Raw genomic sequence first — 20,467 nt, 5'->3', positions numbered from 1 at the left:
AAAGACTGATATATGGCCTTTTGAAAGGCACATTTAATAAGCCACGTTCAACAATTCAACAGGATACAGATAGCAAAAAAATCCTCAACCAAATCAACATAGGCCTACCCAGCTTTCACATTGACGCAAACCATGTTACTAACATAGGAGAACTGGTTGTACTCTGGCATGTCAGTCCCGAAACAGAACGGTCCAACGTCATCGCGCTGAACATTATCGATCCTCAGGATGCAGTTTCCCTTGCTCAGGTCTCCCAGGATCTGGGTGCAAACTCTGGGCCCATCTGGTGTTCTCCTGTAGGTTGTAGATTCAGTTGACCTTCCCCCACCAGGAGAGGGTATAACAGGAGCCTCTATAGTCTGTGATGTGTGTCCATGTGGGAGGGTGCCTGAATGTATAGGGACACCTGGAATGTCTTGACCCCTGGGACATCTGCTGACCTGAGACTAGACCCCATGGATCACTTGAGAAGTCATTGGGCTCAAGTCAATCAAGAGTTAAACGGTATCCTTCCTAGCGTACATAGACAGCTTGCACAAACATGACTGCTGTAATATTATCAGGAAATTAACCTCTATGGGATCGGTGTCCCCACTGCAGGATGGTTGAGCTAACGTGCGCTAATGTGATTACCATGAGGTTGTAAGTAACAAGAACATTTCTCAGGACATAGACATATCTGATATGGGCGGAAAGCTTAAATTCTTGTCAATCTAACTGCACTGTCCAATTTACAGTAGCTATTACAGTGAAAGAATACAATGCTTTTGTTTGAGGAGAGTGCACAGTTATGAACTTGAAAATGTATTAATAAACCAATTAGGCACATTTGGGCAGACTTTATACAACATTTTGAACAGAAATACAATAGTTCATTGGATCAGTCTAAAACTTTTCACATACACTGCTGCCATCTAGTGGCCAAAATCTAAATTGTGCCTAAGCTGGAATAATACTTTCTGGCCTTTCTTTTGCATTTCAAAGATGATGAAAAAAAATTAACGCGCATGTTTTTTTCTTTGTATTATCTTTTACCAGATCTAATGTGTTATTTTCCCATTCATTTCATATTCCACAAACTTCAAAGAGTTTCCTTTCAAATGGTGTCAAAAATATGCATATCCTTGCTTCAGGTCAAGAGCTACAGGCAGTTAGATATGGGTATGTCATTATTGGTAAAAATTGAAAAAAAGGGTCTGATCCTTAAGAGGTTTTAAGGAGGTACCATATAACAGCAAAACATGAAACAGCAGTTTGAGCTCCATCACAGGTGACTGTGGAAGAGAGGAAATGTGTTAAAACAGATGCCGTGGAGATGAAATCCTAAAACCAAGGCAATTGGAACAGCTCTCATTCATCAAACACAGAATACAATGTATGAGTTTGAACTGAAAAAATAAGAATGCAGAAGTACCTTTTCTGTGTTTCCTTAGTTCATGTCCAGTAATATGCCAGAGTTTCACCCACTCTTACGCTGAGACGTTGCATTTGAGTACCAAAATCAAGGCCTATATATGCATCCGACCCCAGAAGAAGAAAAAATTAATGGCAGTTATTGTCTGCAAAGTTTCTTATCAGATACTGTTTGTTCACATATGCAACATAGAATACTTAAAACTCAACCAATCAAAACTCAAAAAATGTATTCACTTTGAGACGTGAATCTCATGTGTATGACTTCATTCACTCATGACTATCCAGAAAGCCTTAGTCAAAAGAAATTACCATTTCTAGCAGCCTTGTGTTCCTGTCCAACTCAGCACAAACGTTATGTTTAGTTGTGAATGCTTGTCAATATAGGACTGAGAGAGCTGTTTTTGTGTGAAATGTTTTGACATAGATTGAATCAAACAACCGGTAGCATATCATCTCAGTAAGTATGTTTATTTGAAAGACAGTCCTTTCAAAAATAGTTGCATACTGAACTATGTATTTTACATATAACAAACAAACTGCACATAACCAAGTGAAAGTCAAAACAGGATGTGAGAAACAAGGGCTAACACTCTGTAAACTGCATTTTGACAAGATAACAATCAAGATAAAAACACACACACACATTCAACAAGTATTATTAAGCAGTGATGAAATCTGAGATGCAGCTTCGTCACTGTTTTGCATGATCCACATTTGCATATCCACTGTCCATTTGATCCATACTGTCCATCGGATCGTTTGGACCCTGTAAAGAGAAATGGATAAATCAGGCAGGGAAGGTAGGAAAAGGTCTATCAAGAAGCTATGAGCACAACACTAAATGGCCAACATGGTAAACATATCTAGTACCCACTGGCCACAGACGTCAACTCAATATCTATTTCACGTTGCTTCATTGTCATGTCATTTCAATGACAAGGAAACAACATTGAGTCAACCAGTGTGTGCCCAGTGGGTAAAGACCATTAGGTCCAAAGCTGATGACTTATCAACAGTCTACATGTACTATCATTATAAAGAGTACTGTCAGTTTAAAACAGATCTGCTCAGGGTGCTGTAATGTACCTGGACGTTGCCATAGACGGGCTCATCGATGACCCTTGGAGGAGGAACTTGGGTGTCATCTTTCTTTGTAGTTTTGACTCTGTGGAGATAGGGGAAGACAAGTAGTTCATTGACACTGTAGGTCAACTCAAAGAACATATTTTAGACTAACACTCAGAAGAAAATCTGAAATATGTCAAACTAGCAATTTACTGAAGGATGTTTCATAGTTTTAAGCATACCTTTCAGGTTTGGCCATTGGAGTCATGGTGAAATTAGCATAATATCCAGACACTTGCTTAGTGACACACCTGGACCTAGAAAATCAAATCAGTTGTTATTTTAGTGAATGTGAGAAAAATGTATTTAAAATGTATCTGCAATGACTAATAGAAGGCAGAGGACATCATGTTGCTATAGAAATTGATCAATGTCAGTCAAACTTGAGAGCATCCCTCTGGGGACACCCATCAACCAGACCCACCTTTTCCTGTACTTGAAGAACCAAACACTTCCCAATACAGCAACCAGTAAAACTACAACCACTGGGACCGTGACGGCAATATATATGGTCGTGGATAGCGCTTCCTTACACACTGTGAAAAACATTCTGATTAGGACTGAGGAATATTTATTCATTTCATTATTCATTTGAATTAATATTTTTTACATTTTTGTCAACACTTTTATCCAGAGCAACTATGGTTAAGTGCCTTGCTCAAGGGCACATCAACAGATTTCTCACAGCTCGAGGATTCGAACCACCAACCTTTTGGTTACCCACCCAACACTCTTAACTGCTAGACTACCTGCCTCCCAATGCAAAATCAAGAGACCCTCTCTCAAAAGATTTGATTTGAAATGGATACAGTGCCTTCAGAAAGTATTCCCACCCCTTGACTTTTTCCACATTTTGTTGTGTTACAGCCTGCATTTTTTATTGATTAAATTGAGATTTTGTGTCACTGGCCTACACACAATAATGTCAAAGTGGAATTATGTTGTTTTTAGAAATGTTTGCAAATTAATAAAGAATGAAAATCTGAAATGTCTTGAGTCAATAAGTATTCAACCCCTTTGTTATGGCAAGCCTAAATAAGTTCAGGAGTAAAGATTTGCTTAACAAGTCACATGGACTCACTGTGTGCAATAATAGTATTTAACATGATATTTGAATGACTACCTCATCTCTGTACCCCACACATACAACTGTCTGTAAGGTCTCTCAGTCAAGCAGTACATTTCTAACAGATTCAACCACAAAGACCAGGGAGGTTTTCCAATGCCTTGCAAAGGGCACCTATTGGTCGATGGGTAAAAAGAAAGCAGACATTGAATATCCCTTTGAGCATGGTGAAGTTATTAATTACACTTTGGATGGTGTATCAATACACCCAGTCACTACAAAGATAAAGGGGTCCTTCTTAACTCTGTTGCCAGAGAGGAAGGAAACCGCTCAGTGATTTCAATTACATCATTTAATGGTTGTGATAGGAGAAAACTGAGGATGGATCAACAACACTGTAGTTACTCCACAATAGTAAACTAAATTACAGAGTGAAAAGAAGGAAGCATGTACAGAATAAAAATACTCCAAAGCATGCATCCTGTTAGCAATTTTTAAGTATTTTATGTCCTGAATACAAAACATTATGTTTGGGGCAAATCTAACACAACACATCACTGAGTACCACTCTTCATAATTTCAAGCATGGTGGTGGCTGCATCATGTTATGGGTATGCTTGTCATCGGCAAGGACTAGGGAGTTTTTTTAGGATAAAAATAAACGGAATAGAGATAAGCGCAGGAAAAATCCTAGAGGAAAACCTGGTTCAGTCTGCTTCCCAACAGACACAGGAAGACAAATTCACCTTTCAGCAGGACAATAACCTAAAACACAAGGCAAAATATACTCTGGAGTTGCTTACCACGACGACATTGAATGTTCCTGTGTTGCCTAGTTACAGTTTTGAATTAAATTGGCTTGAAAATCTATGGCAAGACTTGAAAATGTCTGTCTAGCTATAATCAACAACCAGCTTGACTGAGCTTGAAGAATTAAAAAAATTCTTATCTGCAAATATTGTACAATTCAAGAGTGCAAAGATCTTAGAGACTTAGGAAGACACAGCTGTAATCACTGCCAAAGCTGATTCTAACATGTATTGACTCAGGGGTGTGAATACTTATGTAAAGATATTTCTGTATTTCATTTTCAATAACTTTGCATACATTTCTAAAAATATGTTTTCTCTTTCTCAATATGGAGTATTGCATGTAGATCAGTGGAGGCTGCTGAGTGGAGGTCGGTTCATTATAATGGCTGGAACGGCGTAAATGGAATGGCATCAAACAAATAGAAAGCCGCACACTCTAAGAGCTCAGATGCAAAAATTTTATAACCAACGTTTCGACAGCGAAGCTGTCTTCATCAGGGTATCGATGAATACCCTGATGATACCCTGATGAAGACAGCTTCGCTGTCGAAACGTTGGTTATTAAATTTTTGCATCTGAGCTCTTAGAGTGTGCGGCTTTCCTTTATTTTCTAGTGTTCTACTCCGCTAGCCAGCACCTCGCCTTTAAAGGTGTGCGTTTCTTTTTTCTAGATCAAACAAATAGAAACCATGTGTTTGATGTATTTGATATAATTCCATTAATTCCACTTCAATCATTACCATGAGCCTGTCCTCCCCAATGAAGGTGGCACCAACCTCCTGTGGTGTAGATAGATGAGAGAGAAACAAATATTTAATCCATTTTGAATTCAGGCTGTCACACAACAACATGTGTAATAAGTCAAGGGGTATGAATACTTTCTGAATGCAGTGAAGGCACTGTAGATATAGCATACATTTTAGTCCAAGACTAGGCTTAATGTGGGTCTGGGAAACTGGCCCTGAGAGTCTACTTACATTCTGTGGTGGCTAGTGGGACTGTAGTCGTGGAATCAACTGAGAAGGAGACAAAACAACTTCAGCCCACTTTTTAACTTTGACAAATACATTGTTATTGCTGTTATCAACTGTGTCAGGTTCACTGGTCATTTCTAAAGTAAACCAATATCTGATTCAGAGCAACAGTTAAAATTCTGTGTGTACGTGAAAATTCTAAGCTGAATACTTCACCTGTGTTTGACTTGTCCATTGGTATGATTGAAATAGTCCCGGAGGTTCCTGAATGGAAAAAATACAGTAGGGATGAGTTTCCTCCATATCAAATTAATGACACACTTCACTGAACAAAAGCACTTTACATTGCATCCTCTACTGCTTACCAGATATGGAGACAAGTTGATTAATAAAACTGAAGTTGTTGGCTCCAGTGGCAATTCTCAAGTAGTAAAAGGGCCCCATGTCGCCTTCTTCAATTCCCTTGATGTTCAGGGAGCAGTTTCCCTTAGTGACATTTCCTGTCAGCTTGGTCCTGTTCTGAAAACTCTTGATGACGAATGTGTTGTTGGGGTGATAGAGGAATTCATTCTTGTCATTATCATTGATGGTAAGTTTAGTTTTTCCCAGGCGTTTCCAGTAGGCCAGGATAGGCTCTTTAGATGGGGACGGGGGATAGGTAACATTGCATAGAATGGTCACATCATCTCCCTTATTGGTAAAAACAAACTTCGGGTAATCAGCTTTCCAATCCACACCTGTGTTTGAATTAACAACAAAAGTATTAGGATTATTCAGTTTATGTTGTTTAGACATAGCATAAGAAAACACTGAGTGCATATTGACATAAAAACGAATCACATACCACTAGCGCCAGAGGCCTGAGACAAAATGAGCATCATCTCAATCCACATCAATGGGCTCATCTGGTCCAACAGAGAGATTTGAAAGTTAATTGTAACTAATGACGCACCAGATTCCTAATATCGTTTACATGTTGTGTTAAAGATGCCTGGTGTCAGATGGCGCTCCCATCATAATTGTGTCAACCAATACAACATTACCACTGACCAACAAGCATAGCAGAGACTGTAAAGCATTGGGAAATAATGTTGGTTCAGCAACAACAAAATAAAAACTCAAATCTACGGAGGATACTCACTGTGTTGTGAAAAAAGGTGCCAAAGCAGGAGGCTACAGGTCCAAGGAAAACACCAGCAGTGACCATGGCACCGGCACACATCTTAAAAGCCAACTGGTTCCAGTAAAATGAGTGACAAGCAGTTATAACAAGAGTGGTGTCAAAAGTATTGCATGTATATTTCCTGTTACTTAACAATGATGTCGATTGAACAAAAAAAGGAATTAGAGGAAGTTTTGTGTAAATGTGTAAACTGAAGGTGACTTTTGGCTAATTACTTGAGACATAGCTAGCACATAACATTCGGAGAACCATATGTTTCTTAGAGCTTGGTGAGAGTGTGTTTGAATACAACCTTCCAACAACATTCTGGGAACGGTGCAGGATACCCAGATGGCACATTACGTTTTGAGAACCGTATGTTTCTTAGGTGGGAATTTCATTTCGTTTTCTACAGGTTTCCTCATGGTTCTATTAAAGTCATGTTCTCTGAACTTTCAGAGAATGTTAAGAAACAACGTTCTTCTGTGGGAATTTCAGTACTTCAACATAATGTTTTCTGCAGGTATTCCTCATGGTTCTATTTAACGTCATGTTCTCAGAACATTAAGAAAACTTTCCATAAAAACCACAATACATTTTTTTTTTTTAAACATTCCGTTCTCAGCATCAACAAAACTCTCTCTATCGACACCTGATCTTAATGAGCGCTTGTTTCCTTTGAAATTGGGCCTGTCTGTACATCCTGGTGGCGCAGTGGACTAATTCCATGAATAGAAAACAGAAGATCATAGGTTCGAATCTCACCGATGCCTTGCCATAACAATAAAAATGCCTAAACAAATGAATTTCCATGTTCTCAGAATGTTATTTAATTACCTTCAAATAGCCTATCATTTTTGTTCTCAAAATGTTAATAAAACCTCCCAGGAAAACTTTCAGGGTTCCATAATGAAACGTTCTCAGAACCCTGTACCCTAAAAATGAACATTCCCAGAACAGACTGAATTTTTGCTTCCGTTATCAGAACATTTAAAAAACAAAGTTACCAGTCAGGAGACGTGTGGCTTTGTTCCCAGAACCAATGGGTAACTAAAAATGTACATTCCCACAACTGTAAACACAATCATCTCTAACCTGTGGTTGCTGAAGATATTTTGTCATGCTGAAACTCTCAGAGTCATGAGGCTTCCGTTGCACACAAGGTAGAGCTCTGTTAGCTAGGTACATGGTGTTCTACTAGAGAGGGGCTGCCACGGGGTGGGGATTGTGGGGTAGTGAGTATGAATGTAACTGACGCATGATCAGGAACGCAGAAAAAAAATCTCATATAATCTCTCTGCCTTTCTCGATCTCTCTGTCCCTCACGCCTCTCTGTCTTTCTCTCACCTCTTTATCGCTCACCCCCCTCTTTCTTTCGCTTACCCCTCTCTGGAACTTTTAAAGTAGGAAAACAAAACCACTTTTATATTGTTTAGGCCTTTGCAAGGTCAAAGATTTAAACATAAACATGAAGTATTTCTGATATCCACATCCAATTGACATATGCTCACACAAACCTACATTGGAAACCACAGTGGGTTTGACTCATATCTATATTTTTTTTTTAACTCAGAGTGTAGGTAGAGCATCAGGAAATGAACTTAAGGAAGTAAAGTTGCTTATTGTAATTGTTTTGCAGTACTATTTGGGGGCATAAGGTAAGACTTTAATGACATTTAGCACATTTCTTCTCTGAATCTCTTATCTGGATGAAATTCTTCCACTATTAAACCCACAAAATCTGACTTTTAGTATCATACAACATGCATATTTTTTGGCTCTTCTTGTTGACATAAAGAATGACTACCTTTCACATTGTCCTAATGGTGATCATCCTTCTCAAAGGTAATGGTTTTATCTTGTTTGGGTTTTAATTTAGTTTTGCGCAGTTCACAGACACAAACCCCAATGTTGACTATAGGAGAGATCTAAACAGGTGCATCTAGTTTCACTCTTTTGTCATGATGGCAAAGAAAGTCATCCTCTTGACAGGAATCTAGTTATTTATAAAATGGGTGGTTCAAGCCCTGAGTGCTGATTGGCTGACAGCTGTGGTATATCAGACCGTATACCACAGGTATGATAAAACATGTATTTTTACTGCTCTAATTACATTGGTAACCAGTTTATAATAGCAATAACGCGTTGCGTCGTGCATAAGAACAGCCCTTAGCCGTGGCATATTGGCCATATACAACACCCCCTTGGTCCTTATTGCTTAATTATACCATAACGAGAACATTTGTCACAAGTATTTGTCTATTCTGTTGTCCAGTCTGTCATCAAGCTTTCTGTCATGTATGGGTGGACCAGGACCCTGTGGTGACCGTCACACTGGTCCAGAAAGTCTCCATGGGATGCCGTGTCCTGTTGGACAGCAGAGAGATGATCACTGGCTGCAGGGCAGAATGGTACATCAACACGGCCACACATGGCCAGAGGAAGGTGTGGAGGGAGATGGGTGACTTGCCCCGATTCAAGGGGAGGTTTCAGAAAACCTACAACCTGAACACAACAGATACAAGCATCCTGATGACCTGGTTAGAGCTGAATGACATGGGCTATTAGTTCTGCACTCTGCAGTGCTGCGTCAATGGGAAGGACAAGCAGTACCATGGCAATGGGACAAGACTCCTCCTCAGCGAGGCTAAGCCTACACCTTATGGGTTAATATTTACCTCCGTTATCCCAGGTAACACAACAACATTTTTCACATATTAGGCCAAAAAATCTCACATTTATTCCCTTACTATTGTATTGCTCAAAAATTTATCAAGTTATCATACAGATGATGTTGTCCTTCCCTTTGTAGTTAATGTTTTCACAATTATTTTGGGTTTTTTAAGGTGCAGAAGAGGAGAATACTTCAGAGATGCAACTCTTCTTTTTATACTTTTCTGTTAGTGAAGCTGTTGGTCATCATAGTGCTTAGAGGCCTCACAATCAGTTCTTAAAGATGTCATTTGGAAGATTTAATAAAGGTTAAATTTAAAAAAAAAATGTTAAGTAGTTATTCAATTCGTTAATGGAAAAAGGCCCAACATATTTTATGGTCATTTGTTTGTACTTTTAGTATTGCACTGAATCTGCATTTCACAGACCACTTCCATTCATAGTGTGGGAGGAAATGTAAAGATTTAGGTTTGGGTGTAGCATGATAAAAGAGCAGTTTAGACTAGTTAGCTGTAAGCCTTGTCCATCATAAGAAGCCACGAATATGAATGAAGGCGTTTCACTTTCAAACGCTTATGCCAGATTGACCACGTGTAGCCTATCCTTATACAGTAGAAATAGTTGTCTCGTAAAAAACCCTAGGTGGTGTTAAAATGCTCCTGTATCCGAAGAATTGCGGCTTTCAACCCGACATTAAAACCCGAATGTAAGCCACACACACACAAAACAGTAAGGTTCAGTCATATGACTGATTCACAGGAAGAACTTTGGTCGTGAGGTTTAAAGTGGGCAGAGCATAGAAGTCTCACACAACATGGATTCCTGCCTGAACTGGGAAATGTTCTAACTCCTGTGTATTGAAGGATATTCCATTTCAAGTCGGGGGGGCAGTATAAACATAAAATTGAAAGGAATTATTATAATTTTTTTTACATTTTACAACAAACAAATGTAGCGGGCACTCAAACCGTTTTCACGAGGAGGGATGTTTGTGTTTTACACTTCGTGTCATTAGTGAGAATATACATCATGGACACTCTACAGGAGAACGGGCTACCGCACTCACCTGCACTCGATATTCCCGGTCGTGAAAGTACCGCCAAAGAACTCGGAGTACATGGGGCTCCCCTTAAAACAAAGGGAAAGCATGGGACAACGAAAAGAAGTTCACCTGTCAATAATGTCACGGCGGAGTTTGGGAACCAACAGAAAGTATCATTGGTAAACGCACCTGCTCTACCCACGACACCTCTCGAGTTACCTGGCGTTATGGATGCAGAGGGGAGAGTGGACGAGTCCAGGCTGCGGATGCACATTTTCAAGAATGGTAAGGATGGGATACGATATCCTAAAGAGAAATTGATGGGCATGAATCACTGCCAATTCATAATTCAACATATTAATTGATTGAAAATGATTTAATATTCAAACATTATGGGCCAGTAAGCTGGAGCCTATCACAAAGTTTAAATTAAGTAAAGTTAAGTTGTTTCCCAGTGCTGGGTTTCCCAGATTTGGTATTGCTCAATCAATATCTACAAGTCAAGAGGAAGTCAAGTGATGTTTGCCTGAGGAGCTAGCTGACTGCACTACAGTTCAACCATTCTCTAGAAAGCCATGTAATCAAACCTCACTGAGACCCCTCAAGCAAAGACTTTTAGAAACAGACAATGGTTTGGTTTTACAGTTACCAGCCAAGACCTTTGGTGTGATCTGACATATTATTTTCAGAGGGAGGAAAAATCATGATTCACATGAAATCCATCAGTCATGGTTTGTGGGTATGACATCAACAGTTAACACACATCTGCTCCTGAGGGAAAACAAGAGGGGAGTGTATGAATGGGTGAATAGCTGGGGACTGTATACTTTCTAGCTTCTATCTGCATCAATGCTCCATAAGTAAGTTGCAGTCACCGGCCCTTCACTCACATGTTTTCAAGCTCAAGGTGAAATGGACCCTAACATCAGATCTAGGATCAGATTATCCAACTACCAATCTTAATCATTTAGGGATGACAAAATATCTGACCATGTATCAGTGGTTAGGGGAAACTGCTACAGTATATGACCAAGATGTAGGACTCCGGGTGCATAGTGTTGACTGTAAACACTGACCCCCCCCCCGACTTTAGTTCCTGGGAATCCCTAGGGCTTCATCATGCTGAAAAGCTCAGAGAGAGTCATGAGTCTTCCATTGCACGCAAGGTAGAGCTCTGTGAGCTAGGTACATGGTATACTGCTACAGAGGGGTTACTACTGTGACTGTGTTTATCAAAAAACTTAACACGGAACCCCCCACCCATTTTCATTGATGCACATTCCTTCTCTCCTCTGGCGTGACATCTTTAGCTGAAATGACTATGGTGCAAAAACATTATATAATGATCCCTGTCAGAGCTCTAAGAAGCGGGCTAAAGGTCTCCATGCTGGGGATCAAGACTTGTTTTGCACACTAAACATTATAAGCCACTCATTCCTTGAGAAGCCTAGTTTGTCTAGGGATAAATTAGCTAGAAAGAATAAATTAGCCACGTTATCTACCGAGTTGCGCAGCGGTCTAAGGCACTACATCTCAGTTCTAGAGGCATCACTACAGACCCTGGTTCGATTACAGGCTGTATCACAACTGGCCGTGTTTGGGAGTCCCATAGGGCGGCGCACAATTGGCCCAGCGTCGTTAGGGTTTGGCCAGGGTAGGCCGTCATTGTAAATAAGAATTATTTATTAACTGACTTACCTAGCTAAATGTATATATATTTTTAATATCTAGTCAGAGGCCAATTGATCCAATAGCTTATCTTTTATATTTTAGGTCTAGTCTTCACACTCCTGTAAAATTATGCAGAAGTCCTTGTCTCACCATTATAACCTGAGTCGATTCTGTTGAAAAGCTAGAGACCTACCAGTCCAGAACACCAAGTGGACATGTCATTGCATCTCTCACCTGTCCAGTTGTTTCCCATCAGTGAGGTTGAGGAGTGAGGAAATGGAACACACAGGAGGAAAGAAGCCATTGTAAAGTATCTGGACTCAACCTGTGCTGTATGTGTCTAGGTGGTGTGTCCCCTTCGGGGCGTGGCCAGGTGTGGCGTTTCCTGTTCGGGATGTACCCCTGCAGCTCCACCTCTCTGGAGCGCCCCCTACTGCAGGAGCAGCTCAATGTCCGCTACCACTCCATGAAGAGGAAGTGGCAGCAGCTTTTTCCTTCTGCCATCCGACTGCGTATAAATGGCACCGATGGTAGGGCCCGGATGTAGATCAACTTATTCTCTCTCTCTCGCGCTCTCTCACTCTCTCTTGCTATCTATTGTTGTTCAGCACCTTATTCTAGACTTATCAACTTTATGCTGGAATCTATGAGCTCAACCAATTTTGTAAATTCTCCCTGGTTTCCTTCTGTGAATTTGCTTCCTTCACTCTCGCTCACCTGCCTCCCATTCTCTTCCTCCCTCCCTGTGTGTGTTTCTAGCTGAGTTGGTGGCAGCAGTGCGGTACTTCGATGTGAGGCAGGACAGGGTCCAGCTGCAGGCTCAGAACCAGAGTGATGAGGTCAAGGAGAGGCTGTCCTTCCTGGAGCTACAGGCCCAGGTAAACCACCAGCCTCAGAAAGTACACACAAAACCCCCTGAAGAGTACATGGTTTAACTACTTCTCCCTCTTTGCATTTTTGAGTGTAAGAAATCAAAATTACCATACACCTTCCTTATTGACCATTCAGCTATTCAACAGAAGTGCTATGCGTTGAAAATGTACTAAGGTAATTTAGCTTGGGGCTGTTTGAAATGTTGTCAGTTTATATTGCACCAGGATATGGGTGTTAGGCTACAAACTGTGTGTTTAGTCATGGACATGTCAATATAATCCACTCTGTCATTGTATTACTGAATATTATATATATTATTATATTTTACAATCTCTTAACAGCTGGTCACACTCTGAGGTTGACATGTCTTGTTACAGACCTTTACAGTCTACAGTATGTTATAGACTGAAGTCTGAGATGATGACATAATCCATCTGACCACTAATATCTTTGTTTCTCTGACCCCTGAACCTAGGTGTTGTTTGAGCGGGTGACCTTTGATCTGGAGGAGCTCCAAGAGGCCATCCGAATCATCGACAAGGACGTGCCTCGGACAGACAGAGACCTACCCTACTACTCGTGAGTGGCTTTAGTTCATTATCAACTTCAGTCTCTGTACATTGAGACAGGGGGCCAATGAAATTAGCTCACAGATGAATACTCAATACTTTGTGGTGATCAAATAGGAAGTCGGTAGCCAGAGTCTACGCCCCCTCGTTGGAGATTTGTCACCAGTAGGGATTCTTCTATGAAGTGCTTGTTGTCATTCAACGACAGATGACTCATCCTCATGCACATTTTTTCACTTGGGAAATACTGCACCAAACATTCTAGTCAGATGCAAAATTGCACGATTAAGATCTCCTCTGGAAATCCTCAAAATTAATGACAGATTTCTTGAGTTACCTTAAATTAATCCTGACTTTTTTGAGGAAGTGTAATCTGGCTACAGCATCTCAAAATGGACAAACGGTACTCTTGCCACTTTTTTTTCTTTCTTGTTTTTCAAGCAAAGGTTTTTTATTGGAGTAAGCGATCACATTAGTTTGGTTAGCTGAGCTCGGCTAGGTGCCAGGCGAACTAAAGCATGCTGATGCCTTTACAGGGAACATTACTCAACACTTAACAGAAACAGGAAGCTTAACAGGATTTATGTTTAAACTCCTCTGGCAGGCTGTCAGCTACAAACAGTTCAACACTTAAATCAACAGGGCATATTGGAGTGGGGCCTTCAGTGTTCGTTCTCTGTCGACATGTATAAGCAGTGACACACTGACTACCTGTTGGTTTTAGGATAAGAAGGCTGTGTCGTTACAACGTTAAAGCATTTTAGCTTGACATTACAACCCATATAAAGCCAGTAGGCTACATGTAGCTGCTCATTTTAAGGATCAGTCTTTTTGTGTGAGGTATCAGTGTATTTGATCTGATTTGTTTTAACGAGGGTTGCAAAACTACTGGTAATTTACCAAAGTTATCAGATTTTGTCCAAGTATTTTGGGTAATTAACTGTTAATTTATCTATGGTAACTTAAAAAAAAAATATTCATATAAAATAGTGATATTTTCTTAATCTTTGCATCTATGTGTCCATATTGTCCTTTAGTTTCTAGTGCAGCGTTTCCCAAACTAAGGGTTGCAACTGAAAGAAAAAATGAATAATTGCGCTTGGTTCATAGAACTGGGGTTCTGTCAGTAACCTCCAGTAGCCGCTAGATACGGTTGTAATAAACAGAGCAGTTTCTGTTTTCTTCCTACAAATGTGTCTCAACATTTTTTATGGTTTAAGCTACAAAATATTATGACCCCTTCACTGAAAGATAAGGAATACGTATGTGTCTTCTGTTTCCCTCAAGCTGCGCAGGACTCATTAGAACAGAGTGGACAAGACCAGGCTCTAAATCAGACTGCGGGGAAAAGAATATCATCTATGATCTTTTCTACACAGAATATCATGCTAAATTATTGCCTGATGATCTTTTGAACTTCCCAATACCTTTCTGATGCATTTCAGTCACCTCAAACCATACTTCCTTTAGATTGAAGTACTGCCAAACTGATTTGTAATAGACTGCCATAGACCCAATTAAAAAAGTAAACATTGGCCTTTGATTACATCACTGTTTTTACATGGTTGGGTTGCAACAACAACAAAAAGTTCTGGAAACCCTGTTCTAGTGGATAGATACATAATGGAAAAAAAGCATATTAAATAGAATGACATTATTTGCAATTACCTCTGCAACTCTTTACTTTTTTCACAACTGCCACCAGTTCGGCCCCAAGACATTTACAACAAAGACATATTGACATAGCCGTAGTAAAATAAATAAAAGCATATAAAAAAGATAGAAAGGATATTCCATGCTGAAACCCTCATATTAAATACTAACTGTATTCATAAATTAATGGGTTTTATTAAGGATTATTTTTAACAGCTTTGTCACATTTAAAACATCTTATTTTATTTTATCTGTTACATGTTATGAAAATTACCTAAAGTCCTAGAAAGTGTCTAATATTCTAGTAGTGTACTGGTAAAGTTACCGGTAACATTTTCTCCCTTTGCAACACTAGTGTTTTTGGTTTGTTTGCTTTTACAGGGGTGAAGGCTTGGGCAATCTGCTGGTGTTGAGGGATATTCTGATCACATATGCTGCTTTTCACCCAGGTAATCTCTCTTTCTCTCTCCTATTGTCTCTTTCTCTTCTGTCTCTTTTTCTTTCTTTTCTCACTCTCTGTTTCTCTTTGATCCTGGCTATCTCAGTTTTTAGTGCTGTAAATACTGTATACTGGTCATGACCCGGTTGTCACCCAACCACTGAAAGGTGGATAAATATATGTTGGCGGAGTAACATGTCACACAATCCTAATTTAACAAATGTGTGTGTACGTTTTCACGGCTATCTGCCATGGAAGTAAATGCATAACTTACGAGAAATGTACACGCATATTTCATGTTCAGATTATCCCCTTAGTCTTAGTAGTAAGCTAAAGTAACTGTATTTACTTACTTTCCTCATACTGTGTGTGTCATGCTGATGTGCTGGGGGTCAGAGGTGAGCTATGCCCAGGGGATGAATGACCTTTGTAGCCGATTCCTGGAGGTTCTGGACTCTGAGGTGGACACCTACTGGAGCTTCTCCTGCTACATGGAGAAGTTCTCCAAGGACTTCCGCGCCGACGGCCTGCACAGGAAGATAGGTTTGTTGTTAGTTTTAATTTTGTTTTTTTATTTATTTGTCTGTCTTCTCTGTACATGTGTAATGATATGGTAGACTTGATAATAAGGTAATGTTATTAACGTTTTGATTGTTGTCACTCAGAGCTGGAGGCAGCACTGCTGAAGGAGTTGGATCCTCAGCTCCACACCCACCTGATCACAGATAGCATGGAGAGTTTCACCTTCTGTCACAGGTACACAACACACACGCATATACTGCATCTGTATGTTTTTGCAGTACATACTTTTTCCACATACCATGTAGGGTATGTGGACACTTGCTAGTCGAATATCTTATTCTAAAATCATGAGCATTAATATGGAGTTGGTCCCCCCTTTGCTGCTATAACAGCCTCACCTTTTCTGGGAAGGCTTTCCACTAGATGTTGGAACATTGCTGCTGGGCCTTGCTTCCATTCAGCCACATGAACATTAGTGAGGTCGAGCACTGATGTTGGGCGATTAGGCCTGGCTCGCAGTTGGCATTCCAATTCATCCCAAAGGTGTTCGATGGGGTTGAGGTCGGGGCTCTGTGCAGGCCAGTCAAGTTCTTCCACACCGATCTCGACAAACCATTTCTGAATGGACCTCGCTTTGTGCACAGTGGCATTGTCATGCTGAAACACGAAAGGGCCTCCTCCAAACTGTTGCCACAAAGTTGGAAGCACAAAATCATCTAGGATGTCATTGTATGCTGGAGTGTTAAGATTTCCCTTCATTGGAACTAAGGGGCCTAGACCATTATGGCTCCTCCACCAAACTTTACAGTTGGCGCTGTGCATTGGGGCAGGTAGCATTCTCCTGGCATCCGCCAAACCCAGATTATTTTGTCAGACTGCCAGATGGTGAAGCGTGATTCATCGCTCCAGAGAACGCGTTTCCACTGCGCCAAAGTCCAATGGCGGCGAGCTTCACACCACTGCAGCCGGCGCTTGGCATTGCGCATGGTGATCTTGGACTTGTGTGCAGCTGCTCGGCCATGGAAACCCATTTCATAAAGCTCCCAAATAAAATGTATTGTGGTGACATTTCTTTCAGAGGCAGTTTGGAACTCAGAAGTGAGAGCTGCAACCGAGGACAGACAATTTTTACGCGCTTCAGCACTCGGCGGTCCCGTTCTGTGAGCTTGTGTGGCCTACCACTTCGCGGCTGAGCTGTTGTTGCTGCTAGACGTTTCCACTTCACAATAACAGCATTTACAGTTGACCGGGGAAGCTCTAGCAGGGCAGAAATTTGATGAACTGACTTGTTGGAAAGGTGGCATCCTATGACGGTGCCACGTTGAAAGTCCAGTGAGCTCTTAAGTACGGGCCATTCTACTGCCAATATTTGTCTATGGAGATTACATGACTGTGCTCGATTTTATACACCTGTCAGCAACAGGTGTGGCTGAAATGGCAGAATCCACTAATTTGAAGGGGTGTATTTGCATGAAATGTGTATACTTACATTTATGTGTGTCTCCTCTCCCAGATGGCTGCTGCTGGGTTTCCAAAGGGAGTTTGAGCACTGTGACGCCCTGCGTCTCTTTGAGATCCTGAGCTGTGACCACCTGGAGCTCATCTCCCAGCAGGTGGACCGCGCCCGCTACCAGGAGAGGATCGCCCGCAGGCACAGTATAGGTGAGACAGTAGTCTCCTGTGGCCATCCTTCCAAGTCCCAGGCTAGTGAGTCAGTGACATGTCACATGTGTGACAGTACATAAGAAACACTGCACAGCATGGTTCCAAATACACAATATATTGTGAAGTGGAAATGTCTAGGAGCAACAACGGCTCAGCTGCGAAGTGGTAGACGACACAAAAGCTCACAGAACAGGACCACCGAGTGCTGAATTTGGAATGAGATGTTCGACGAGCAGGTGTCCACATACTTTTGGTCATGTAGTGTATATGTCCATACAATTGGTAATATGAATTTACAGAAGCCGTTTTGGTCCTTCTGTATTTGCTTATAACAATGGTTTGTTGTCCTTCTTGTGATGCGTTTGTGTTGTAACGAATGTTCTGGGGTGGTTCCAGAGGATAAACCAGTGTCTGAGGCACAGGCCGTCAACACAGAATTCACCTTTGAACTCTTCATCTGTGCCACCATATTATTGGACAACAGAGATGCCCTGCTGAGGTGTAGGAATGATGTGCAGCTCATCCAGTTCACCAACAGGTAGGGGTGGGTGTGTGTGTGTGTGTGTGTGTGTCCATCTGAAATATTCGCCTTGTCATTACAAAGCAATACAACCAGACTCATCAGCCTTTCTCTCTGTGCAGTTTGCAGGGCACTCTGGACCTGAACCTCACCCTGAAGAAAGCAGAGGAGCATTTCTACAACTACTGTAAGCGCTCTGCTTGGGACTATATGAATGGCCGCTGCACAACAAGTAAAAACAAGGAGGGACACTTCTTGTTCCAGCTCCGCAGCTTCTTCTCCTGAACCCAGATCAGTCCTTAACTTAACCTCTTGAACATTCAGCTACAACCTGTAGTAACTGTTGGGTGGACTCAAAACAAGGGACCTATTTCCTAAGAGACATGTCTTGTCCACTAACGTTGAAGCATTCATATTTCTGTGGGATCTACCTTGAGTGAGTGATGCTGCTTATTTAACAACAATTCTATCAATTTGGACTCTCTCTTTGTTGTTGTATCTGATTATGCTCATTTCTATCTATTTAAAACATCTATTTATTATTTAGAAAGGTGTCAATGAGCGGGTAGAAAAGTGTGCAACGCTGAATTAGTTACATACGTTCACCGGGAGTTTGGCCTACTTGATTTCTATGTTTTTCTTGGTGAGTTTAGAAGAAAGCCCTGTTTACAAAATGATATAATAATTAGGACTATGATGTGGCCAAAAGGTGTTCTCACCCTTGATCTGAGATTCAACTATATAATATGTGATACTACTGGAAGAAAACAAGTCTTGGAACTGCATCAAGACCACTGAAAAATTGCATGTAGCAACAGTTTGCATGTGTTGTGACTCCCTAGTATTGGTAAGCATAGAAATAGAATTACAGGGATGCCTGTTCTAGTCAGTCTATTTGTAAAGGTATAAAATAGGACGCCAGCTGACCTATGTGTCATGGACCTGTGTGACAGGAGAAGCTGTTCATTGGTTCAGTTCTGAGAAAGAGCCGGGAGGTGGGGTCAGGTTTGATAAGTTCTACAAGAGCCCTCAGCCCTGGCTGCATTTTAAGACCGTACTTGTGTGTCTCCTCTCCTGAAATAGCTCAGAGTATGGACAGGACATCCCTCTGGAAATCCCTAAACATTGACGAGTAGCACGTTTAGCATTCTGCCACATTGCCAATACAGTGGCATACTGCAGTTTTATAGCTAGTCCCAATCTATTCTACACATTTTGCCATGAGGCTGAGAGAATTTAGCATTTTTAAAGCTAATTTCCTGTAATTACATTTTCTTTTGACCTGTTTGGGGGGTTGTTGTAGGCCCCCAGAACCCTTCTAGACAGTGTGCCAATACTGTCTGGAATAGTAAAATAAATATGCATGCCTGTCACAATCTTGCTTAGTGAAAGTTTGATATCATGTGTGTGGGTTAGTTTGTTGGTGATTAAATATTGTGATTTATTTATTCTGTTTTATTCTGATCCAGAAAATTTCCATTGAAGGAGATGTCACTTTCAGGTGTCCAGTGCTTTTAGGCAGATAGGAGTGAACATGTAATTCTGAGTATAATTGGGTTTGGAGCAATAAATAAAAAAATGTTTTACAAACGAAGGCCACCAGTGAGGAAGAGGATTATTTCCAGATGTATAGCTGCTTGACATTTCAGTTCCTCGCCCTGCAAGTTAGAGAGTGAAGAATAGGTTTCCGCATGTTGGAGGGACAGGCTTGTCATTGTATGTATGGACTGTTATTGTATAAGGGTTAAATGTAATAAACTGTGGGACATTAAAGGCGTGTGAATCTTTTCTTCATTTAACCTTTTTAGAATAGCCTTTGTGACCTACTTGACGTAAGCCCTTGGTGAATGCTTTCATGGTTAGTGTAGTATTTTCATGGAGCATGCTATGAAAGGTTCAGACAACTATATATAAAAATATGCTTAATTTATTCCAAAATTCTTTCAATTCATTTCATCATGTAATTTACTGTACAAACTAGAATGTGCTTTGCTGCTTGCTGTCCTGCTTTTCTAATGAATGTGAATCCACAGCCCGGCTGCTGGTAGGAGATATCTGTAGTCTTCTCACAGTGCTTATCTCACTGAACAGCCCCCAGACCATGTGAATCAAATTAAACATGCCCTGAGAAAACCTCCTTACTCTGTGAACAGGACAAACTTGTATCACATTTTTTTTATAGAACGGGAATTAAGATAAAGTGTAGAGAGAAAATACAATAGTCTTTTCTAATTTCTATTTTAATTCACTGAAAACGGGCTAACAGCAATTCAGCTAACTCCTAT

The 20,467-nt window shown here is 40.7% G+C and overlaps 2 protein-coding genes across 3 annotated transcripts; one reads left to right on the top strand and one right to left on the bottom strand.

Annotated features, from left to right (window-relative positions):
- Positions 1-1,858: 1,858 nt before the first annotated feature.
- LOC106605611 (uncharacterized) lies at positions 1,859-10,410 on the bottom strand. 2 transcript variants are annotated; one of them, XM_014201446.2, is made up of 10 exons: positions 10,295-10,410; positions 6,535-6,627; positions 6,238-6,298; positions 5,759-6,130; positions 5,610-5,657; positions 5,397-5,435; positions 2,966-3,077; positions 2,724-2,798; positions 2,503-2,581; positions 1,859-2,182 (listed from the first exon to the last, which is right to left on the bottom strand). In XM_014201446.2, exons 2-10 carry the CDS (start codon positions 6,613-6,615, stop codon positions 2,108-2,110), a joined length of 942 nt encoding a protein of 313 aa, XP_014056921.1. In that variant the 5' UTR covers positions 6,616-6,627; positions 10,295-10,410; the 3' UTR covers positions 1,859-2,107. The 2 variants fall into 2 exon arrangements, with proteins under 2 accessions (XP_014056921.1, XP_014056920.1); XM_014201445.2 differs by lacking the exon at positions 10,295-10,410 and adding an exon at positions 7,651-8,573.
- LOC106605609 (TBC1 domain family member 15) lies at positions 9,813-19,955 on the top strand. The gene is made up of 10 exons (XM_014201444.2): positions 9,813-10,555; positions 12,286-12,471; positions 12,701-12,819; positions 13,290-13,393; positions 15,418-15,485; positions 15,872-16,018; positions 16,141-16,231; positions 17,511-17,659; positions 18,059-18,200; positions 18,305-19,955. The coding sequence occupies exons 1-10, from the start codon at positions 10,258-10,260 to the stop codon at positions 18,465-18,467; spliced, it is 1,467 nt and encodes a 488-aa protein (XP_014056919.1). The 5' UTR covers positions 9,813-10,257; the 3' UTR covers positions 18,468-19,955.
- The last annotated feature ends 512 nt before the right edge of the window (positions 19,956-20,467 follow it).

Source organism: Salmo salar, chromosome ssa05 (assembly GCF_905237065.1).
Source record: "Salmo salar chromosome ssa05, Ssal_v3.1, whole genome shotgun sequence".
In the NCBI taxonomy this organism is placed as follows: domain Eukaryota; kingdom Metazoa; phylum Chordata; class Actinopteri; order Salmoniformes; family Salmonidae; genus Salmo; species Salmo salar.
This window is presented reverse-complemented; position numbering and strand designations above follow the sequence as displayed.

What these genes read in the sequence shown, in the direction of transcription:
- LOC106605609 (XM_014201444.2), top strand. Translation starts at nt 10,258, where the DNA reads ATGGACACTCTACAGGAGAACGGGCTACCGCACTCACCTGCACTCGAT. An exon ending in AGAGACCTACCCTACTACTC is followed by an intron (nt 13,394 to 15,417) that starts GTGAGTGGCTTT and finishes TTGCTTTTACAG; the next exon opens with GGGTGAAGGCTTGGGCAATC. An exon ending in AGTTTCACCTTCTGTCACAG is followed by an intron (nt 16,232 to 17,510) that starts GTACACAACACA and finishes CTCCTCTCCCAG; the next exon opens with ATGGCTGCTGCTGGGTTTCC.
- LOC106605611 (XM_014201445.2), bottom strand. Translation starts at nt 7,743, where the DNA reads ATGTACCTAGCTAACAGAGCTCTACCTTGTGTGCAACGGAAGCCTCAT. An exon ending in CCCACTAGCCACCACAGAAT is followed by an intron (nt 3,078 to 5,396) that starts GTAAGTAGACTC and finishes TGTTTTTCACAG; the next exon opens with TGTGTAAGGAAGCGCTATCC. An exon ending in TTCTTCAAGTACAGGAAAAG is followed by an intron (nt 2,799 to 2,965) that starts GTGGGTCTGGTT and finishes TTGATTTTCTAG; the next exon opens with GTCCAGGTGTGTCACTAAGC.